Source organism: Echinops telfairi, unplaced genomic scaffold (assembly GCF_000313985.2).
Source record: "Echinops telfairi isolate 266 unplaced genomic scaffold, ASM31398v2 ScPeMD7_7468;HRSCAF=8506_0, whole genome shotgun sequence".
NCBI lineage: Eukaryota > Metazoa > Chordata > Mammalia > Afrosoricida > Tenrecidae > Echinops > Echinops telfairi.
This window is the reverse complement of record NW_022111369.1, coordinates 8,599,189-8,618,328: the sequence shown is the minus strand read 5'-3', so window position 1 is coordinate 8,618,328 and position 19,140 is coordinate 8,599,189. Positions and strand designations below refer to the sequence as shown.

The 19,140-nt window shown below is 44.7% G+C and overlaps 1 protein-coding gene across 2 annotated transcripts in view; it reads left to right on the top strand.

The window, feature by feature from the left end:
* Window positions 1-19,140, top strand: part of SGMS2 (sphingomyelin synthase 2) — a 96,804-nt gene that overhangs the window by 65,665 nt on the left and 11,999 nt on the right. For both annotated transcript variants that reach the window (XM_045284193.1, XM_004703299.2), the window contains exons 3-4: window positions 11,501-12,205; window positions 16,873-16,990. In XM_045284193.1, coding sequence (XP_045140128.1) covers window positions 11,751-12,205; window positions 16,873-16,990 — 573 coding nt within the window. In that variant the 5' untranslated portion in view covers window positions 11,501-11,750. The remainder of the gene's footprint in view (window positions 1-11,500; window positions 12,206-16,872; window positions 16,991-19,140) is intronic.

Sequence of the window (19,140 nt, the reverse complement as noted above, 5' to 3'; positions counted from 1 at the left end):
GAGACTAACCTGCTGAAGGAACAGATTCTAGAATCTCCCTTCCTTCTTAAATGTTCAGCATCTTAATGTTTTTATATATTTTTTGCTACGGGGAAACCTTCCCCTAAAAATCTCAGGCTGTGTCAAGCCATCTCTTGCCATTGTTTTATTGGCATAGAGAATGAAAGCCCAAGTATAATAACCAATAACCCTGAACCTTCGATGAACAAACATCAAGATGTCTAATTAGCATCAACATGTCAAACTCTAGGTCGTAGACCTCTACAAGGAACTGGTGTGCCGAGTTTCTGTAGGTGGCATTTCTACAGAAGCACCAAGGTTTGGTAAGCTTCCTGTTCTGTGACAGCCATCAGTGTGCCGACCACAAGCTCCGCTGAAGTGCTCTTTCTGCACTCTGCCTTTGAAAGTCCTCTCTAGACGCTCTCAGGGCATATAACCCATTCTTTTAGTTTTTGCTTCAAAACAATTTGATTTAAATCTCAAAGGTGTAATATTCTCTCCCAAGGCTCTAGTAAAGTGCAAGTGAAATTTTAAGAAGTGTTTTGGTTGTTTGTGTTAATACCGATCTCAGAATCTTGTTTATGCTTTTCTATAAAAACATGTTTTCAATGGTGTACGTATACTTACATTTTGGTCACCATGTGGTAGTCGGGGAAATCACTAAATAGATTTCTAAAATAATCTAAAGGGCAATGAATCCGTGGGGCCTTGATTACAACAAATAATTATGGAATTATTGTTAAAGTGAATATCCCCCTTTTTTCTTCTCATTTCTTTTCCTTGTTTCTTCTAAGAAGATAGTGTTCTTCCCAGTCTTTTTTTGTTGTTCTTGTTTAGGGTTTGGTGTTTCTTTTGTTAGCTCTGTCATTGATTTACTTAGAATGCACTCTCTAATAGCATTTAGAAAGTGTCATGGCATCGCTAGTATCATTTAGAAAGGGTCGTGGAGTTTGGGGAGTATAATGTGATATATCTAGCCTTTTCTTTTTCCCTATGACTAGCCACTGTTCTGAATAGGAAATACAAGCTCCAATATCAGACTGAAATACCAAATGGAATTTTTTAGCCCGGGGTTGGGGGCAGGGGGAGGAACCTCTTCATTGGGGAAATCTGTACAGACTCTTATTATAGAGTATTAAGTATTAATACCCAAGGGAATCAGTTTCTAGGTTTATAAATCTTTGGGGTATATGAAGAAAGCTAGGAATATAGTAGATAATTATCACTGTTGTTCATTTAGGCTATTTGATTTTACCTCTCTGATGAGATGTTTATACTAAACAAATACTGGTTGCTTTGGTTTAATCGGTAAACATGGAGTAGGTAATAGCAAATGCATGGGATTGTTTTTGTTTTATTCACTTTTTTTTAAGTGACCAAAAGTCTCTTTGGTATGGTTTCTTGGTAGCAGTGCATTTCAGACCATTAAAAATACAAAACCCACGGCCATCGAGTCAGTTTGACTCACGATGACCCTACATAGGTTTTTAAGACCGTAAATCTACAAGGAAGAGCTATATAGCCGCCGTTTCCTCCCAGAGCCGCTGCTGGGGTTGAAGCCCTGACCTTAAGAATAGCAGCCCAGTGCCTTTAGGAAGTACACAAGTCTGTGCGTCGTATATTGGGAAGATGGAGTCAAACTTGCTCACCACTACTAACATTTTCATGTAAGGTCAGCCTTCTGAGCAGCCAGTTCTCTGAGCCAAATCCAACTCACCATAAGGAGCGGGAAACCAGCATGTCAGCGGACTTCCTTCCACTAAGCACTGACCACACAAAGAGGAAGGAACCGCTAGGGGAGTCTTAAGAAATTCTGGACGCTCCCAGGATGTCTCAGGCGTGGAGGAGGGGAACAGGGTTTGGAGCAGGCATGAGCCAGCATTTAGGGAACGTTTACCAGGAGTGCGCTCTATCTCGCACCCGCCATTCCCAGATTTAGCATCTATTCCAATCGAACTCTAAACACTTGTTTGAAAGATGCCCCTGCCTTTGGCCTTGTTTGTGCAGGGAGTGTCTGTCTGATTGGAACACGTCGAGTCTTGTCTTTTATGAAATGTACCGTATTTGCTACTGCCCTTGCCAAATTGCCTTCCCCTGCGGTTTCACCTCTTGATGATTCTTCCCCGCCTACTGAAAGCTTCTATCCTCAGCCCTAAGGACGTTTAACTCCAGCATAACCTTTCTTTCAGTTCGACTGGAATCTCTTCTGATCACCACAATTCTCTGCAAATCTGATCGGCAGAATCCAGCTACTAATAAAAGAGCTAATGTTGTTAGGTGCCGACGAGTCAGTTCCATCTCATAGCAACGGCACCACAACAGAAGGAAACACAGCGGGGGTCCTGTGCGCTCCACACCACTGTGCTTCTGTTTGGGTCCATTGTTGCGCACTGGGTCACTTCCACAGTGAACGGCTGAAAGCCAAAAAGCTAAGATACACTCCAAAGCCAAAGTTTCTGATGGCAATGTCAGGACTGCTAACGACGAGGTTTATGGGTCAAACCCACCAGTGGCTGCTCAGGAGGCAAATGAGGTTAGCCTGCACCCATAAAGATTGATAGTCTCCAGAAACCTGTACAGACTTGGGGTACAAACAAGCACAGATATGGCCATATAAAAACTTGTGGTTAACGGACAATTACACGTAACTTGTGTTGAGACACTATGTTACAATTTTCAAGTCTTATCATTTTTCAAAAACTTGGTGGTAAAAATATGTCACCAAGTTTGTAAGTGCTGTGGATGTAGAATCAAACCCATGATTCCCAGGGGCCTTCCTGTCTGTACGTTAATTCATTTTCGGTGGGACAGATGCTAACAACAACTTAACTTCTAACATTGTTAATAAGGAAAGGCTCTGCAAGAAATGTGTAGACTTGGGATATCTTAGCAAAATGTGACTTATATTGCATATCTGAGGTTTATTCATTCACTCAACTGCCATCAAGACAATTCTGACTCATAGTGACCCCACAGGACAGGGTAGAACTGGCCAGTGGGTTTCTGAGACTGTCACTCCTCGTGGGAATAAAAAGCCTTATTTTTCTCCTGAGGAGCGGCTGGTGGTTTCAAACCGCTAACCTGTGTTTCGCAACCCAATGCAGAACTACTGCATCACCAGGGCTCTGGTGGTTTATTAGTGACCGTAATTATAGTGTATTAGGGGAATAATTAGCACACTCTATAGTTCTTTTCACAGGAGAATTATTTTTAAATAAACATGTTATCTCATTGTTCCCCCCCTAAGTTTCTACTAATTTTTATAAAAGTATAAGCTAGAAAAATTGCCATAAAACAACTGATGTAATGTTCCTATGCATTTATCTATCTAACTGCAAGGCCAGCTGTTTGAAACCATCAGCCACCCCATGGGAGAAAGACAAGGCTTTCTACTCCTGAAAAGAGTTTCAGCTTCGGAAGCCCACAGGGGCCGTTCTACCTTGTCTTGTAGTGTCGCTATGCATCCACGTTGACATAAAGGCAGTGAGGTTTTTCGGCTATTTTAAAAAACCCTCTGGGTCGATTGCCTCAGTCCTTTACCCGACTATCTTGTTGACCTTTAACGTACAATGGTTGTTTGTTTTCGGTTCTGTTTTGTGGTGGTGTGCAGATGAAGGTCTGAAGTTTAGGAGATCAGATTCTGGGTTCAGCTTCTGCCTCGGCGATTTTCTTGTCTGTCTGACGTTAGGCAATTTGCTTTATATAAGAAGGGGCCAGCAAAGTTCCCTACAGTTTTTAATAGATATTAAATTAGATAATAACCCAGGCAACAATTACTGAGAACTCTTCTTAGCCTGTTTTATCCTACAACTCGATTTTTTAATGGTTTCATTGTTGCAGGTTTTGGGTTTTTTCCCCTCAAAGACCTTAGAAGGCATTTGTGCCTGGTATGGAATATGTCAGCTGCTTGTTTCAGTTTACATTCAACTTACTAACATTCTCTATAAAGATCCAAGTTTTTCTTAACTGTGCTCCGTTTAAAATCTCTTATTGATAATTGCATATAATGTAGTTGTAAATTTAACGTGAAAACACATTTTCTTTGACTGTTAACTTCTCTCTCTAGCAACTTAAATATTAAACCCATATGTAAACTTTAGGTAAATTCCTTACAATGTTAAGCTGTGTTTGCACATTTAATATGATCTGATCTTAAGTACTTCAAATATAGAGTTGGGCAGACTTACAAATCTTATAAGCAAAGCATTTTTTAAGCTGTTTGGCCAGAATCACAGAGCCACAGGTGAGACCTGCTTTGGGAGACTCATGGAAGCAAACCCTTTCCTCCTTCCCAAACCATACTCACTGCCATGGGGTCGGTGCTGACTCCTAGCAACCCCTGTGGGTTTCCGAGACTGACTGTTTACACGAATAGATAGTCCAGTCTTTCTCCCAACTACCGACCATATGGATCACAGCCCAGTGAGTAATCAGTACACCAGCAGGGCTCCGCAGCACCTTTGTATCCATCTGTGTTAGTCTGAGTGTACTAGAGAAACAAATTCATAAACAGGCATATGTGAATAAGAAAGAGCTTTATATACAAGAGCAATTAAATATTGAGAAAACATTCCAGCCCAGATAAAGTCCATAAGTCCGATATTAGCCCATATGTCCAATACCAGCCTATAACTTCCTCTTCAGACTCACGCAACGAGTGCAGGAAGATCACAGGCCAGTGGGTGGAAAGTCTTGTGGATCCAGTGACAGTGGAAGCATCTCAGCACTGGCTGGGGTCTCCACATGGCTCCTCCAGCTCCAAGGCTCTGGCTGCCATCAGACTGTCTCCATGTGGCTTGTCAACAAGAATGTCTGGCAGGGACTGAGCATGTGTCCCACCTCCAACGAGCTATTTATCTCCTTAGCACCTCCAAATGAGGTCATCAAGCTGCAATACTGACAACAGATTATGTAACTACCACACCATCTATCTTGATTATTATCATGGAGCCCTGGTGGTAGTGGCTATGATTGGGCTTGATAACCACAAGGCCAGCAGTTCTAAACCGCTAGTCACCTGCAGACTTCCTACTTCCATGACAGGCGCACTCCTGGAAACTCGCGGGGGCAGTTCCGCTCTGTCCTATAGGGCTGCAGTGAGTTGGGATCAACTTGATGGCAGTGATTTTGGTGACCCCTTTCTTTCTGTTTTATATAATATACCACAATCTTTTATGAGAATTATTGAGGTGCTATACTACCTAGTCAATGCACATTTTCTCCTGAATTGCACACTGCATCATTCTTATGTGTTAGATTTATTTTTAAATCATTTTATCGGGGGCTTGTGCAACTCTTACCACAATCTATACATTCATCCATTCTGTCAAGCACGTTTGTACATTTGTTGCCATCATCATTCTCAAATCATTTTCTTTCTACTTGAGCCCTTGATATCAGCTCCTCTTTTTTCCCCCCTCACCCCACCCCACCTCCCTCCCTCCCTCCCTCATGAACTCTTGATAATTATACATTATTATTTTTTAATGTCTTCCACAGACCGACGTCTCCCTTCACCCATTTTTCTGTTATCTGTCCCCCAGGGAGCGGGTTATATGTAATCGGTTCTCTCTTTCTACCCCATCTTCCCTCCACTCTCCTGGTATCGCCACTCTCACCACTGGTCCTGAAGGGATCATCTGTCCTGAATTCCCTGTGTTTCCAGTTCCTATCTGTACCAGTGTACATCGTCTGGTCTAGCCAGATTTGTAAGGTAGAATTGGGATCATGATAGTGGGGGTGGGGGTGGGACGGGGAGGAAGAATTTAAGAACTAGAGGAAAGTTGTATGTTTTATCGTTGCTACACTGCACCTTGACTGGCTGGTCCCCTCCCCTCCACCCTTCTGTAAGAGGATGTCCAGTTGCCTACAGATGGACTTTGGGTCCCCAGTCTGCACTCCCCACCATTCACAATGATATGATTTTTTGTTCTTTGATGCCTGATACCTGATCCCTTTGAAACTGTGTGATCTCACAAGCTCGTGTGCTTCTTGCATGTGGGCTTTGTTGCTTCTGAGCTAGATGGCCGCTTGTTTATCTTCAAGCTTTTAAGACTCCAGATGTTATATATTTTGATAGCTGGGCACCATCAGCTTTCTTCACCACATTTTCTTAGGCACCCATTTGTCTTCAGTGATCATTTTGGGACAGTGAGCATCATGGAATGCCAGTTTATTAGAACAAAGTATTCTTGCATTGAGGGAGTACTTGAGTGGAGGCCCAATGTCCATCTGCTACCTTAATATTAAACCTATAAATATATATACATAGATCTATTTTCCCATCCTCATATGCAAATATATTTTTATTTATTCCCCCTTTATTTGCTCCCCCGTGCTGTGATCAGAACTGTCCCTCTCCCTGAGCTGTAGCTTCAGTGCTGTCCTCTGATGTAAATTTTTCTGAGGGGAGGGGCGGCTGTTAATGTAGTTGGGATTGGGGCCGGCCCCTCAGACCTCTCCACTGGTTCCCTACTCCACGCTGGCAGGTTGCATTCACATCTCGAAGTCTGGTCCCTCTTTCCCTGTTATATAAATAACACCCTCCCCTTAGGTGGGTTAGTGCCCTGTTCCCCCACTTCCCATTTTTCTCTCTTTTTCTTTTTTGCCCCTCATTTTTATTTTTATTTTATTTTATTTTTGCCCCTCATTTTTAGTTGGACTGCCAGTCATTTTGTAGTTGTTTGTGTCGGCACACAGTATTTAAATCAATTTGATTAAAATGTTAAATCAAACCAAACCAGTGGCCGGTGAGACAGTTCCAACTCGTGGTGACCCCACGTGTGCAGCATAGACCAGTTCCATAGTGTTTTCAATGGCTGTGGTCTTTCCAGACTAGATGATATTTTTCTGGGTGGATTTGCACCTCTAACCTTTACATTAATGGTAGTAAGCTTAGTTAATTTAATCTTGTTGGCTACCAGGTTGTGTCCAATTTTCTCTGGTAGAAAATTGTGTCCAAAATATACTTGTGTTGAAAATACACTGGTAGCAATATTTATTAGTTACTCCCTTTGAGGTAACTCAGAGAACAATTGAATTAAAGTGCTGTTACCTCCTCTCATCTAGTGATGCAAGTTTCTTACTGCTAATTACATTTTTATTCCCTGTGTATTTACACTGTTTCATGTCAACCTGAAGATATAAAAGTGTAGGGGTGGAGTGTAGCCTGTAAATCAGGTCACAGCCTGATGGTGCCTCCTTGGGAGCTTGACCTTCTAATAAGAGTCCTGGGAACCTCCGATCCACCCCAGCCACCACCCCCACCTCTCTCTCTGCTTCACCTTCTGGCTTGCTCTCCCTGATTGCTGCCAGAGCCCTGGAGATGTGTCCACCGCCACTAGCTCTACAAGACTTTACACCTACCAGCCTGTCATGTTCCTGCATTCTGCATCATTGCATGTGGGTTCGGGAGTCTGAAGAGGGACTGGTGGACTAGTATCAGCCTTACGGACTTGAGTTGGACTGGGCTGGGATGTTGTCCTGGGCTGGGATGTTGTCCTGAGGTACAATTGCTTCTTGATATACTTAATGCTCTTTGCCACACATATGAGTGTCACTGGATTCGTTTCTCTAGTCAACCTGGCCTCTCATCCCTCATCACCTTTGGCATCATTTGTAAAACTGTAGGAAAACCCTGTTGGAATTATTATACGGAAATCAGTTTCTGCCTTTTGACCTAGAAGTACATTTATCCTTCACCCTCGTGAAGTGTTCTCATGCCCAGTAAATGTAATCAAAGCAAATCCCTTATTGAATAGCATGTAAGATTTCTCAGCTATGACCACGAGATGGCTTCTTTTATCTCCATCAGAACTATTTTTAATAGCTTGCTTCAGATAATTTCTAAGTCTTTTAAATTTTGTTGGTTTGAGGACGTATTTTATTGTTATAGTAGCGATTAGGCCTAGGACCATCTTTCATTAGCTTCTCTAGTGTGCTTACTTTGTAAATTGAACCTTAACCTTCAAGTTGAATCTTGGACTTTTGAGGTAAAAAATCATTTCTGAGTTAGGTTTTGGTTTTTTTTCCTCATCTGCTTCTCAAGAATTACTTGCTTTTAGGGGGGTGGTGTCTTGATTTATTGGCTATTAAACTATTAAAATGAGTTTACATAATGGTGATTATAGAAGTAAGATACAGAAACTTAATGATGTGTTTTAAGCATGTCTTATAATTTGGAGGAAAACATTCTCGAGAAGGAGGGTAACAAAAGAAGTTTCGCCTTGCTAGTTGGTAGAAATCACGTTCCATACATGCTCACATTCTGACCTTGGCATTGGGAATCTGGTGTCGCCCTGAATCTCTTACGGAACCCCCAATGGCAGTGAGCTTGTTTTACCCCTCGCCTCCCCAAGTCAGTGAACGTTGGATTTTATCAAATGCCTTTTTGACTTGACTCAGAGTGTTTGTGTTTTCCTTCCATTCCACAATACATCATCCTTAGCTCTTTAAAACGTACCAACAAAACAATACCCTTACCTTCATAAGGGAGGCTAGTTTATAGAGAGCTCTGTAAACAAACTAATGAAATGGTCATTTATTGAGGGGGAGGAGAGTTACTTCTGGGAGGTGCCTCTTGTCCCACGCACATGAAATATTCCAGGCAAGGCACTAAATTCAGACAAGAGTTGGAGTAAAGGGTTGAACCGAAAGGGTGAGTTTATTGAAAGGGATAGTTTGGAAAGGAAGTCCAAAGGGCCCTTAGCTAGTCTAAAAAAGCCTGGTAGATTGTACAGTCAGATCTTAAATTCAGTTAATGGAGGACCTGCCCCCGTTGGCTGGCTTTCTGGTGGGTCCTCTGTTGTGTCCCGCTTCTTTCCAAGTTTCCTACACCCCAGCACCCAAGGTTTTGTGCTGCGCCCTTGTCTCCAGAGCCAAAGCCCCGGTGTCTCCTCAGTTGTTGTGAGGGCATTCTGAGCACCCAGGCCCTTTCAAACTCGTTGGTCTCTTCCTTGATAAGGAAATGCGCCTCACCCGCCTTTTACCTTCGTCTGTGCAGAAAAGTGTCTTCAAGTCTCCTTTATGCTGAGATTCTAACTAGATACCCGCCACCATCACCCTCCCTTCCCTCTGCTCGCCTCTGCCAGCTCACAGCGTTTTCTAGCCTTCATCACCCTCCCAGGCACATACTAGTAGGAAAAAGCTCGCTATAGGAATGTGTATGTTACCAACATCACCTTGATAACAGACATTGAGTCCCAAGATGGTTTGTCACATCAGGAGTATGGGTGTGCTGGTATATTTAATCTTCTTAATGAAATCCCAAGGACCAGTTCAGCCCCAGCACTAATGATGGCATGGGCTTTGCATTCATAGAGTGATCTTATTCCCAGGAGCACAAAGCTCTTCATGATTAATTATTTCAGTCATCCCCACACGCATCCCAGGCGGCGGCTCGCTGAGTGAGTGCTTCCACTTAAAAAAAAAAAAAAAAAAGAGGTAACTAATTGGATATTCTTCTGTTCTACATTCTGTGTTCTAGAACTGGATAGATGGCCTAAAGACCATCTGTATGCCCATTGGTGAAGCTGTGCTTGCCAAATCACAGGCTTCTTCCACATGTGAACACCAGGCGAGGAACAAATGAGAAGTAGTCAAGTTGGTGGAAATTTGAAGGATAGTATGGCAAACTGCTCTGAGTGGGTTAGGCTAGTGTTGGTAATCTAGCAATGGTTGAATTTGTGGTTTGGTCCCTCCATGCTGTTGAACATTTGTTTTGAAAATACTTCCTTGCCGAGGCACGGCCCACCACATTGTGCCTAGTCCCTGACAGTAGAAGGAATGGCTCCCTGTCCATCCTGAGAGGGCAGTTGGTCTTCTCACCCTGGTGCTGATGGGGCCGTAGCTGGGGGCTTTTCCAAGGGAAGAGAGAAAGGTGAGGTGTCTACAGTCCTTACGGCCTCTAGATGTGGCACCTCTCTTGGCCTTCTTCCTTCTCCCAAGAATCCTCCATTTCTCGTGTTCTCTCTCCTTCAGAAATGGACAGTTCAGGTGTGGGCATGTATCTTGTCAGGCGGGGAGGGGGCCCCGAGATCAGTTACAATCACCCCTCTGTTTAAAAGCCTCTGTCTCAGCTCTGCGGATCGCTGATCTCTGACCCTCCTGTCATGCTTTTCAAATGTCTCCACTGGTTTTGGTCCTTGACTCCCGAGTCTCCGGTTGGTCTAGAACTCTTTGAGTAAATGTCAGGTCAGGTCCCTTCTTTAAAAGACTTTTAATTCCCTTCACATATTTCTCAGCACTAGGGCCTTTAAGTGAAGATGAAATAACTGTGGTTGGCCTGCTTGCTCCCCACAACTGTAAACAAATATTGACTGTGCTATTTTAACGGTTTCATTTTTCATTCCTTACTAACGGCTTTGCCTGTATGCATTGTCCCACCCTCTCATTATTATTGTGCTTGTGAAGTTACCCTGAAAGGAGGAGTGGCGGGGGCTGGGGGGTGGGGGTCGGGGACTGGGGTGGCCTTTACCATGGGAAGGATTGTACTTACACTGTGCAGAGGATTCAGGGTGGGGACTAATTACCAGGTCTGAAAACCTCTTCAGGTGGCTGAATTCCTTAGCAGGACGAAAATACTGCTTTCCTAAATTGAGAACAGCCGGGCCGGGTTGCCAGCAAGTATAAAAGGGTGGACGGGTCGCGCGCTGTGTTAGAACGACTGCTTGACTCTTGGGGCCTCTGGAGCGTCCGTGGCTGGCACCCCGTCCTCAGCAGAGTTGTGGTGAGTGCCAGGAACTGGCCATCAGGATGCCCACCTCTGGTGTTCGGTAGATCAAAAGGTCGTTGTCTGTAGATAGCTGATTTCCGTGACAATGGTAGTAAACTGTCAGGTAAGTAGCACGTTCTTCTTGTTCCCAAAGGAGACCTAGCTGAGACTGGGTGTGTACTTTCGCTCCCAAGGTCTCAGTTCATCGCCGAATAACAAAAGTATATGCTTGAAGCAGGATGGTTTTAAGTATCTGGAGTGGATAGTTTTCATTTGAATGGGTTCTGAACACGACTCCGGGTTTGTTGCTATAGAGAACTGAGTGTTTTTGACTAACGCAGGGTAACAGTTATTCAATATGTGTAAGCAACTCACCATAGCTTTTTGTGCGGTGAGGTTTATTTAAAAGCTGCAGCATTAGGAGGAATGATGGTGGACAGGTTCTAGTCCATTATGACCTCATGGTTAGCAACGAGTACTGTCTGGGGACATGTTTGAGTCGCAGGGCTGGGACTTTTAAAGGGAATTTTAAGGGTTTTAAAGGGACTTGGTTGGTAAGAAGGTTCCTATTTCTATTTAACACCAGCCCCAAGAGAGACACGAAGTGCAGGATAAAACACCTCGCTGTTTCATAAATAAACGATCTCAGCAGCTCTTTCTCTTTGTCCTGGCGCTCTATTTGTAAAGTGAACACATTTGGCATTCCTTCTTTTGACAATGCGATTGTTTCGTAGAGTTGATGATCAGCCAAGCCCGTTTTCTGAACCAAGTCTTGTTCTGTTTTTGCAGGTGGGCTAGGAACAGGTTGGGGGCAGAGAGAATCGCTTCCTTCCCTGAATGAGGGAAGTGTCCAACAAAGAGCTAGCTGCACGAGAGGACCAGGATGCAGATGGCTGCCCATCTCCACATTGTATTAGGAAACACGTTCAGTGGTCAAAGTGCATGCTGACCTCGGAAAGAAAAGATATTCAAATTTGAAGTTCCCACAGCAAGGAAGAGCCCGACCCATCTCCCTTTTGAACCACGAGGCCGGAGCACCATGGATATCATAGAGACAGCAAAGCTGGGGGAGCATTTGGAAACTCAAGCCAATGACTCTACAAACGCTTACACGAGACCCGCCGAGCCTGTTGAAGAAGAAAACAAAAATGGTAACGGTAAACCTAAGAGCTTATCCAACGGACTTCGAAAGGGTACCAAGAAGTACCCGGACTATGTCCAGATTGCAATGCCCACCGACTCGAGGAACAAGTTCCCCCTGGAGTGGTGGAAGACAGGCATTGCCTTCGTATATGCGCTTTCCAACCTGGTCCTGACCACCGTCATGATCACAGTCGTCCATGAGCGGGTGCCTCCCAAGGAGCTGAGCCCTCCACTCCCAGACAAGTTCTTTGATTACATTGATCGGGTGAAATGGGCATTTTCTGTATCAGAAATCAACGGGATCATCTTAGTTGGACTGTGGATCACCCAGTGGATGTTTCTGAGATACAAGTAAGTGAGTTTCTGATATGTTTCGGGGGGGAGGGGGGGTGGCTATGCTATGAGCTTAAGTGAGGGGTGGGGTTTCAAAAAGTCCATGGAAACATTTCTTTTTCTTGCCTTTTTAGTCATTTTATTGGGGGGGGGGGTGTCTTATAAATCTTATAGCAATCCCATCATTCAATGGTATCAAGCAACACTTGTACATATGGTGCCATCCACATTTCCCAGAACAATTTCTTTCTACTTGAGGCCGTGGAATCAGCTCCTCTTTTGCCCGCTCCGTCCCCACCCCCATGGAAACATATTTCAGTAGCCTTGCATTCTATTTTTCCCACAAGCTTTTGGGACACCCCACCCCCCTAGTGATCTTTGTCCAACTTAAATGGTATTTGTCCATTTTACCTGATAAAGTCAGTCTTGCTGAAGCATTTGATACAAGGAAGGAGGCAGCAGGCAAGCCAGCCACGTTGAATACATTCAGTCAGTCACAACATAAATCAGTGGTTCTCAACCATTCTTATGCCGAGACCCTTTGACACAGTTCTTCCTGTTGTGGTCACCCCCACCCCCACCCCCACCCCTGCCAACCTTAACATTATTTTCGTTGCTACTTCTTAGCTCTGATTTTGCTACTGTTATGAATTGGGCAACCCCCAAAGGGTTGCAACCCACAGGTTGAGACCTGCTGCCACAAATGCTTCTTTGTGCAAATGACAAGCGCTAGTGTGAGTGACCCGGAGTTTATGGATTAAAGGTGCCACTTCTGAGGACAAGAACTTGACTGCGTGTTACCTTAGGGGACTCGGAGAGGAATAGCTTTCACTTTATCATGCTTGTTTGATCTCAGGCTCTTGACCGAAGGGCAGGGCAGGTGTAGGAGGGGCTTGTCTCCACGACTCATGAATTAGCTGGCTGTGTTGGTCCAGAGTCAGCGGCATGCTTGAAGGTGGGCTTCTGTTCAGGAGATCTCAAATGTCTCATTTCTGTGCCTTCTCCCTGTTGGCAGGGATTTGTTGAAGAAACTGAATTTAGAGCCGGTCTTCCTGGCGTGGGTCTTCGATGGCTCTTGTCCATGTGCCTCCTGTTTCTTGCAATGGCACCAAAAGCAACTGCTGCCCCTTTGGACCAGCAAGAGGCAGGAAGTAGTGGGTCAGGTGGTTTTGCTTTGAAGACATTGAAACCTTGGCCCGAGCCCAGAATTGGTTATTTCTCTTTCCCGGTGTGAGTTCTAGCTACTGGTCCAAATAAATAGACCCCCCTCCATTTCCCTTTTCATCTCACGCGTCACGTGTTTGTTCCCCGCTGAGATTCTAGGAATTCAATCAAGCATAATAAAAACCGGAGCCTTTAAACCTGAGAGAGTCCATGTTGAGCTGAGAGCTACTCACTACCACGGAGTCCATTCCACGCATAGCCACGCTATATAGTGCTTCCGAGGCTTTTAAATCTTTACAGCAGCATCGGTGGGTTTGAACCACAGACCTTGCAGTTAGCAGTGCCACACTTAGCAGACAGCTCAGTCATGGCTCCATGATCTTAAAATTAAGATTAAAAAAATAATAATCTTAGACAGAGAATAAGACCATGGCCATCTCGTTTTTTCTTGTCATCTGAAGACGGGAGAAGAATGCATTTCATGGAGACGTCAGAACGCCGTCAGTGCTCTTCAGACAATCCCACGCCAGATGGAATCTCAGTAGGATCGCCAAGATCATTGGAGAAGGGAGACTATTTGCTGCAGTTTTCCAATTGACTGCTTTTGGGAGATTAGACGCCTTCAATCCTGTCTTTTTTACTAAGACGCAACTTGACCGCTTTGAAAATGTATTCCAAACCCTGAAGCCAGTCCTGGCCATTTTCCATCTTCTAGCTCTGACTCTTCTTTGTTGCTCTGCATTGTCTTCCACGTAGGAGGTTTTATGCTGAAAACATGAGCTCTGTTGGGTGCACCTCGGTGTTTTTCTTGTTAGTGTGTGGAACTGACACAGAGTACAAGGAAGCCTGTTTGGGGCCAGAAGTATTTGCTATCTCCTTTAATATAGAGTATAGGCTCCCAGACTTATTTGACCTACTGCCTCCTTGCTAGGGGGTGAAAAATTAGTCCATACCCCCCCAACCCCCAGGCAAGTTAAAGCTTTTGTATCATAGCCCATATCCAGGATAAAGTATAAAACTCACTGCCATCGAGTCAATTCTGATTGCATGGCAACCTTGATAGCATGGTGGTTATGCAGTTGGCTTATAAGGTTAGCAGTTCAAAACCACCAGTCGCTCCAATGGGAGAAGGATGAGGCTTTCACCTCCTATAAAGAGTTGCAGTCTCAGAGACCTACAGGGGCAGTTCTACCCTGTCCTAGATGGTGGCCATGAGGATCATAAAGTATAAATATCTGCCTTTGCAACCTCCCCTCCCCATAGCACCCACTTGGGGGGGGGGGCGTGATTTAGAGCAAGATTTTTGTCATGTGATAAAAAGAGAAATTGTCCAGGCAATCTGCCCCTAAGTACAATCTTCACCTCAGTTTACGTGAATCTGCCTCTCCTTTTAATTTTTAATGTGTTAAACTCATGATTCCAGAGATGGGCCACACGTTTTAATTATGATTCCATCACCAATTAGCGTTCAAAAGTTGTGGGGGTGAGGAGCGCTCAGAATCACACAAGTTTGCCCTTTTATTTTTGCTTTGAAATTGGATCTTACATTTTAGTAATTGGTGGGATAATCGTTATCTGTTTTGAACAGCCAGCTAAGTAGGAAATCCTACTTGCTCTCTGTTTTTCGTTTTGTTTTATTCTAAAGCAGTTTTCAAAGCTAGGGAAATAAAATCAGTAACAATAGTCCCTTTTCCAAATAAAGCCTAAGGGTTCATGTTTCGCCTCATAAGTGACTTTTCATTTCTGTGTACAGCTGTGCTTAAGAGGCTGGAGTGGATATACTTGGCTCATAATAATTCCTATTTTTGACTTCAGCTTGTCTAACAATGTGAAGCAGCATCCGCAATAGCACGTTCTGGGGTCTGGGGTTGAATCAGAGATTCAGGGGGTTGATAAGGGAAACATACTTCGTTGAGCCAAGAGGAGAGAGAGCACCACTGTCAATTATCCATGACTTTTCAGTAGCAGAGGAGGCTGAGCTAAAATAGAAAGCCTTGGAAAGAAATGAGTACTTCCTTCTACCAGCCAAGGTGGCGGTGTCCGGGACTTTGATCCTAAGAACCGTGTGGAGTCTAGGCTGGCGGGGAAGAACCTCCGGTTGGTGGATTGACACAGCGGCGGCAGCAATGGCCTCAAACAATGCAACGGTTCTGAGAAGGGAACCGGACGGCGGGGCAGTATTTCGTTCTGTTGTGCGTAAAAACTGTATGAGTCAGAACCAATTGAGAGACCCTGACAGCAAGAGGAGAATGCCAACTACTAACTCAAGGGCTTTCTACTCCCATAAAGAGTTAGAGCCTCAGAAACCCAGAGGGCCACTTCTGCTCCATCCTATGGGGCCACCAGGAGACTGAAATGACTCCATCGTAGGGAGCTTGCATTCTGTGGCGCCGCTCAGCTCTTAAATCTCCATAGCCCAGAGCTTAGAGACCTACTCGCTGTGTGCACGAGAGAGGAGGAGTTGTCACCACCGGCTGGCAGTGAGGACGCTCAGAACCCAGGTGCCCCAGGCAGTGACGTCATGACCAGAGAGAGGCCTTTAGAGGACTTGTCTTCTGAGTAAACAGCTGGAGCGCCATGAAGGTCACGAGGAAAAAGACCATCTCGGTCCAACAAATCACGCCACCCCAAAAGACGAAGCGAACAGAGCCTGGTGTGATTGGTTGTGGTTGTCTTTTTCGGTCAAGGTTGAATAACATCAGTGGAAGTTCATCAGTTTATACTTTTACTCTCCTTAACTTCACAAGAGCACTTTGGACCTCTTCAAAATTTAATTTTTCCGGAAAATCTCTTTTGTCCAAGAAAAAGAAAAATAGTGTCCCTGCCCAAGTGGCTAAAATACCATTGGATGCTCCCCAAACAGACCCTGCATGGGTAACAGGGTCAATGAGCTCATCCTATGATCCTGGGTGTCCAATTATGTAGTATCACCTGGTTCATTAGATGCCCACAACTCACTCACATCTGTGATATGTTCCCAAGAGGAGAAGGTTTCAATAATGCAGCGAGTGACTGCAGGTGCGTAAAGGCTCATCGAATACTCTAGCAAAGAGGGACTTTTTTTTTCTTTTTAAAGGTGAAGTGATTCCGCCCCCCCCTCCAGGCCTTAGTCTACTTTCAGGTAAAAGGCGACCTTTCTACTCCCCTGAAGTCTTGGAAACTCCTGGCAGGCAGTTCTGCCCTGATCTGTAGGGTCGCTATGAGTTGGCATGGACTCGATGCCCAGGGAGTTTGCGTTTTTGTTTGTTTTCATCTACTCCTGCTCCCCTCTGAGACCCAGGCCTCTGGGCCCTAAACCACCTCTAAATGACTGAAGCATGTTTATCTTCAGTCTGACCTCTGTGGTGTCATCTCTCCCTGGAATTGGCCGGCTGGGCTGATGGCAAAGAAGCCTGTAAGTTCCGGGAACCTGTGTTATCATGTGTTAATGCATCCTGTGTTACAAGTGTCTTTATTCTGTTAAACATCGTTGTTGTAGATTGCATCAGAAGTAAAGACATCCATTTCTATTCTTCCTCTAGGTCCATCGTGGGGCGCAGATTCTTTTTTATCATGGGAACTCTGTACCTGTATCGCTGTATCACCATGTACGTTACCACCCTCCCTGTGCCTGGAATGCATTTCCAGTGTGCTCCAAAGGTAGGTGCCTCTGGATGTCTCTGCAAAGAAAGTCGGGAAAAGTTCTAGAACTCTTGCTCTTGGTCCTACATCCTTCTAGACACTTCTGTGTGGTAACTAAAATCTAGCCTGCTTTCTTTAGTAGTCATATGGGAGCAGGGGAGAGAGACACCACATCCATCACATATCTCTAGTATTGCCCACAAATGCTGTCTTCTTCTAACTGAAGTGGGCCATTGGCTGCTTGCCACTTTCCTTTCTGTGCCTTTTCATTAATTTATCCTCTCCTGCATCCATTCTACAGATACTCAGCTCCCAGTGTGTACCAGGCATTTGGGAGTAAAGGCAGTGACCTTCTGGAGTTTATAGTCTATTGGGAAATGACAGGTGGTTTTTAAAAAGCACCAATAAATTCATAATAGGACCAAGGGTGTTAAAGTGAGTGAAGCAATTCTCCACTGAAAACAAGAGGGTTCAGTAAGGGTGAAAGAGAATCCGAGGGTAGTTTGTATTTGACAGTAGAGATCAGAGAAGGCTTCTTTCATGAAGTCTCTGGGCAGGAACCCAATTGAGGAAGTGAGCAGGGATGTGGGATGAGAGCTCCAGGTTTGATCATGGTGGGCTCCAAAGACGGCAGGGAGCCCTCTGTGCTGTGTGGCCTTGTGAAGGGTCCAGATCCATGGAGGCTCAGAGCTCATCGTAAGACCTTGCACATGGATGGTGGAAGTGGTGAGTGGGTCTGTACTGAATACACTCTGAGATCCAATCAATAGGATGTGCGTGCCCAGTGAGGTTGGAGAGATGTCAGAACTGCCTGTTTCTGCTCTGAGCCACTGGAAAGATGGAGTACTCTTTTGCTCTGAGTGTAGTATTAGGATGCCTGCTGAAATGGTCTTGGGTAGTTTTACGGGCTATTTTGGTCTATTGTTTCTTTCTCTTTTTTTAATGTTAATCAGTTTTTCCAGTAAAGAGACAATTCTCCAGAAAGTTGTGTGCCCTGGTTTATAAAATGGAAACTTCCCAAATCATGTGCTTTCTGGACCAGGCAATGAGGTCAAACATCCTATTTAACTGAACACTAAGCAGATGTCTGAGGCGGGAGGAGTAAAGCCATGCTAAAGAAGCCCACACTCTCACTCACCAAATATAGGTATGGTGTGGGGGAAGCTGTAATTTCCCAAAGCAATCAAGGCATCAAGTATAGAATTAAAACAGTTTACACATTGAATTTAAACATTGGCCATTTTGTTTTGTTTCATGAAACTAAGGCATGGGAGGAGTTGAGACACATAAATACACACTTCTAATGTGTTGAAGGAAGAAACAGCCACAGAAATGAAGGCATTCGAGGAGCGGATGAGGTTTACAGGAGGAGGATTTGCTATGATTACAGAAAGAAGGTCAATTAGAGATTGTCTTCCACAGAAGGGTTGCAATTTCTGGAAGCCACATCAGTGGAGGTGCCGCTGGGTGACTAGCCCACGTGTCTTCATTATGGAATCTCTGCCCGCACCCCGTGTTCACGTCAGAGCCTTTTCCTGAAGCTGAAGCAGGCCCTGGCGCCTGTATTGTGGCGCAGGAAAACACTAACCTCTTTGTTTGACCAGAGGTGACGCTATGGCATAGAACAGGGCTGTATCTTCACTGGGATTCTGGAGCTGGCTCGGTGAGCTCTTTCAAGTTTTGTGACTACAAGGCAGTTAATCCACCTGCCTTCCTTTGTTGCTGACTCTACACAATACCCTTTGTGAATCTGGTCACCACCGGAACTCTGCACACGGAGACCATTTGCAGTGGGAGGAGTGAGTTAGACCTAGTCATTTATATCTAATGAAACTAGTAACCCACCAGACAGGATCACAACGAGGGACCTTTGTGTTGGTGGGCCCCTTGTTGAAATCCTTGTCTGTAGCAGCTTTCTAATTGTGTTCTTTTATCTTCCCTGGGATTGATTTTTAAATCTTTTGCTTATAATCCGGTTCAAGCATGCAGGGGTTCCACGTGAACCTGCTCTCCACCCACTCTGCAGGTTGAAAACCCCCAGCCACTCCGCAGGACAGAGAGGAGGCTTTGTAGAAATCCACAGGGGTAGTTCGACCCTGTCCTGCAGATCGATGTGAGTCAGAATTGATTCCATAGCAGTAAATCATGGGTCCTTTTTTTTTTTTTTG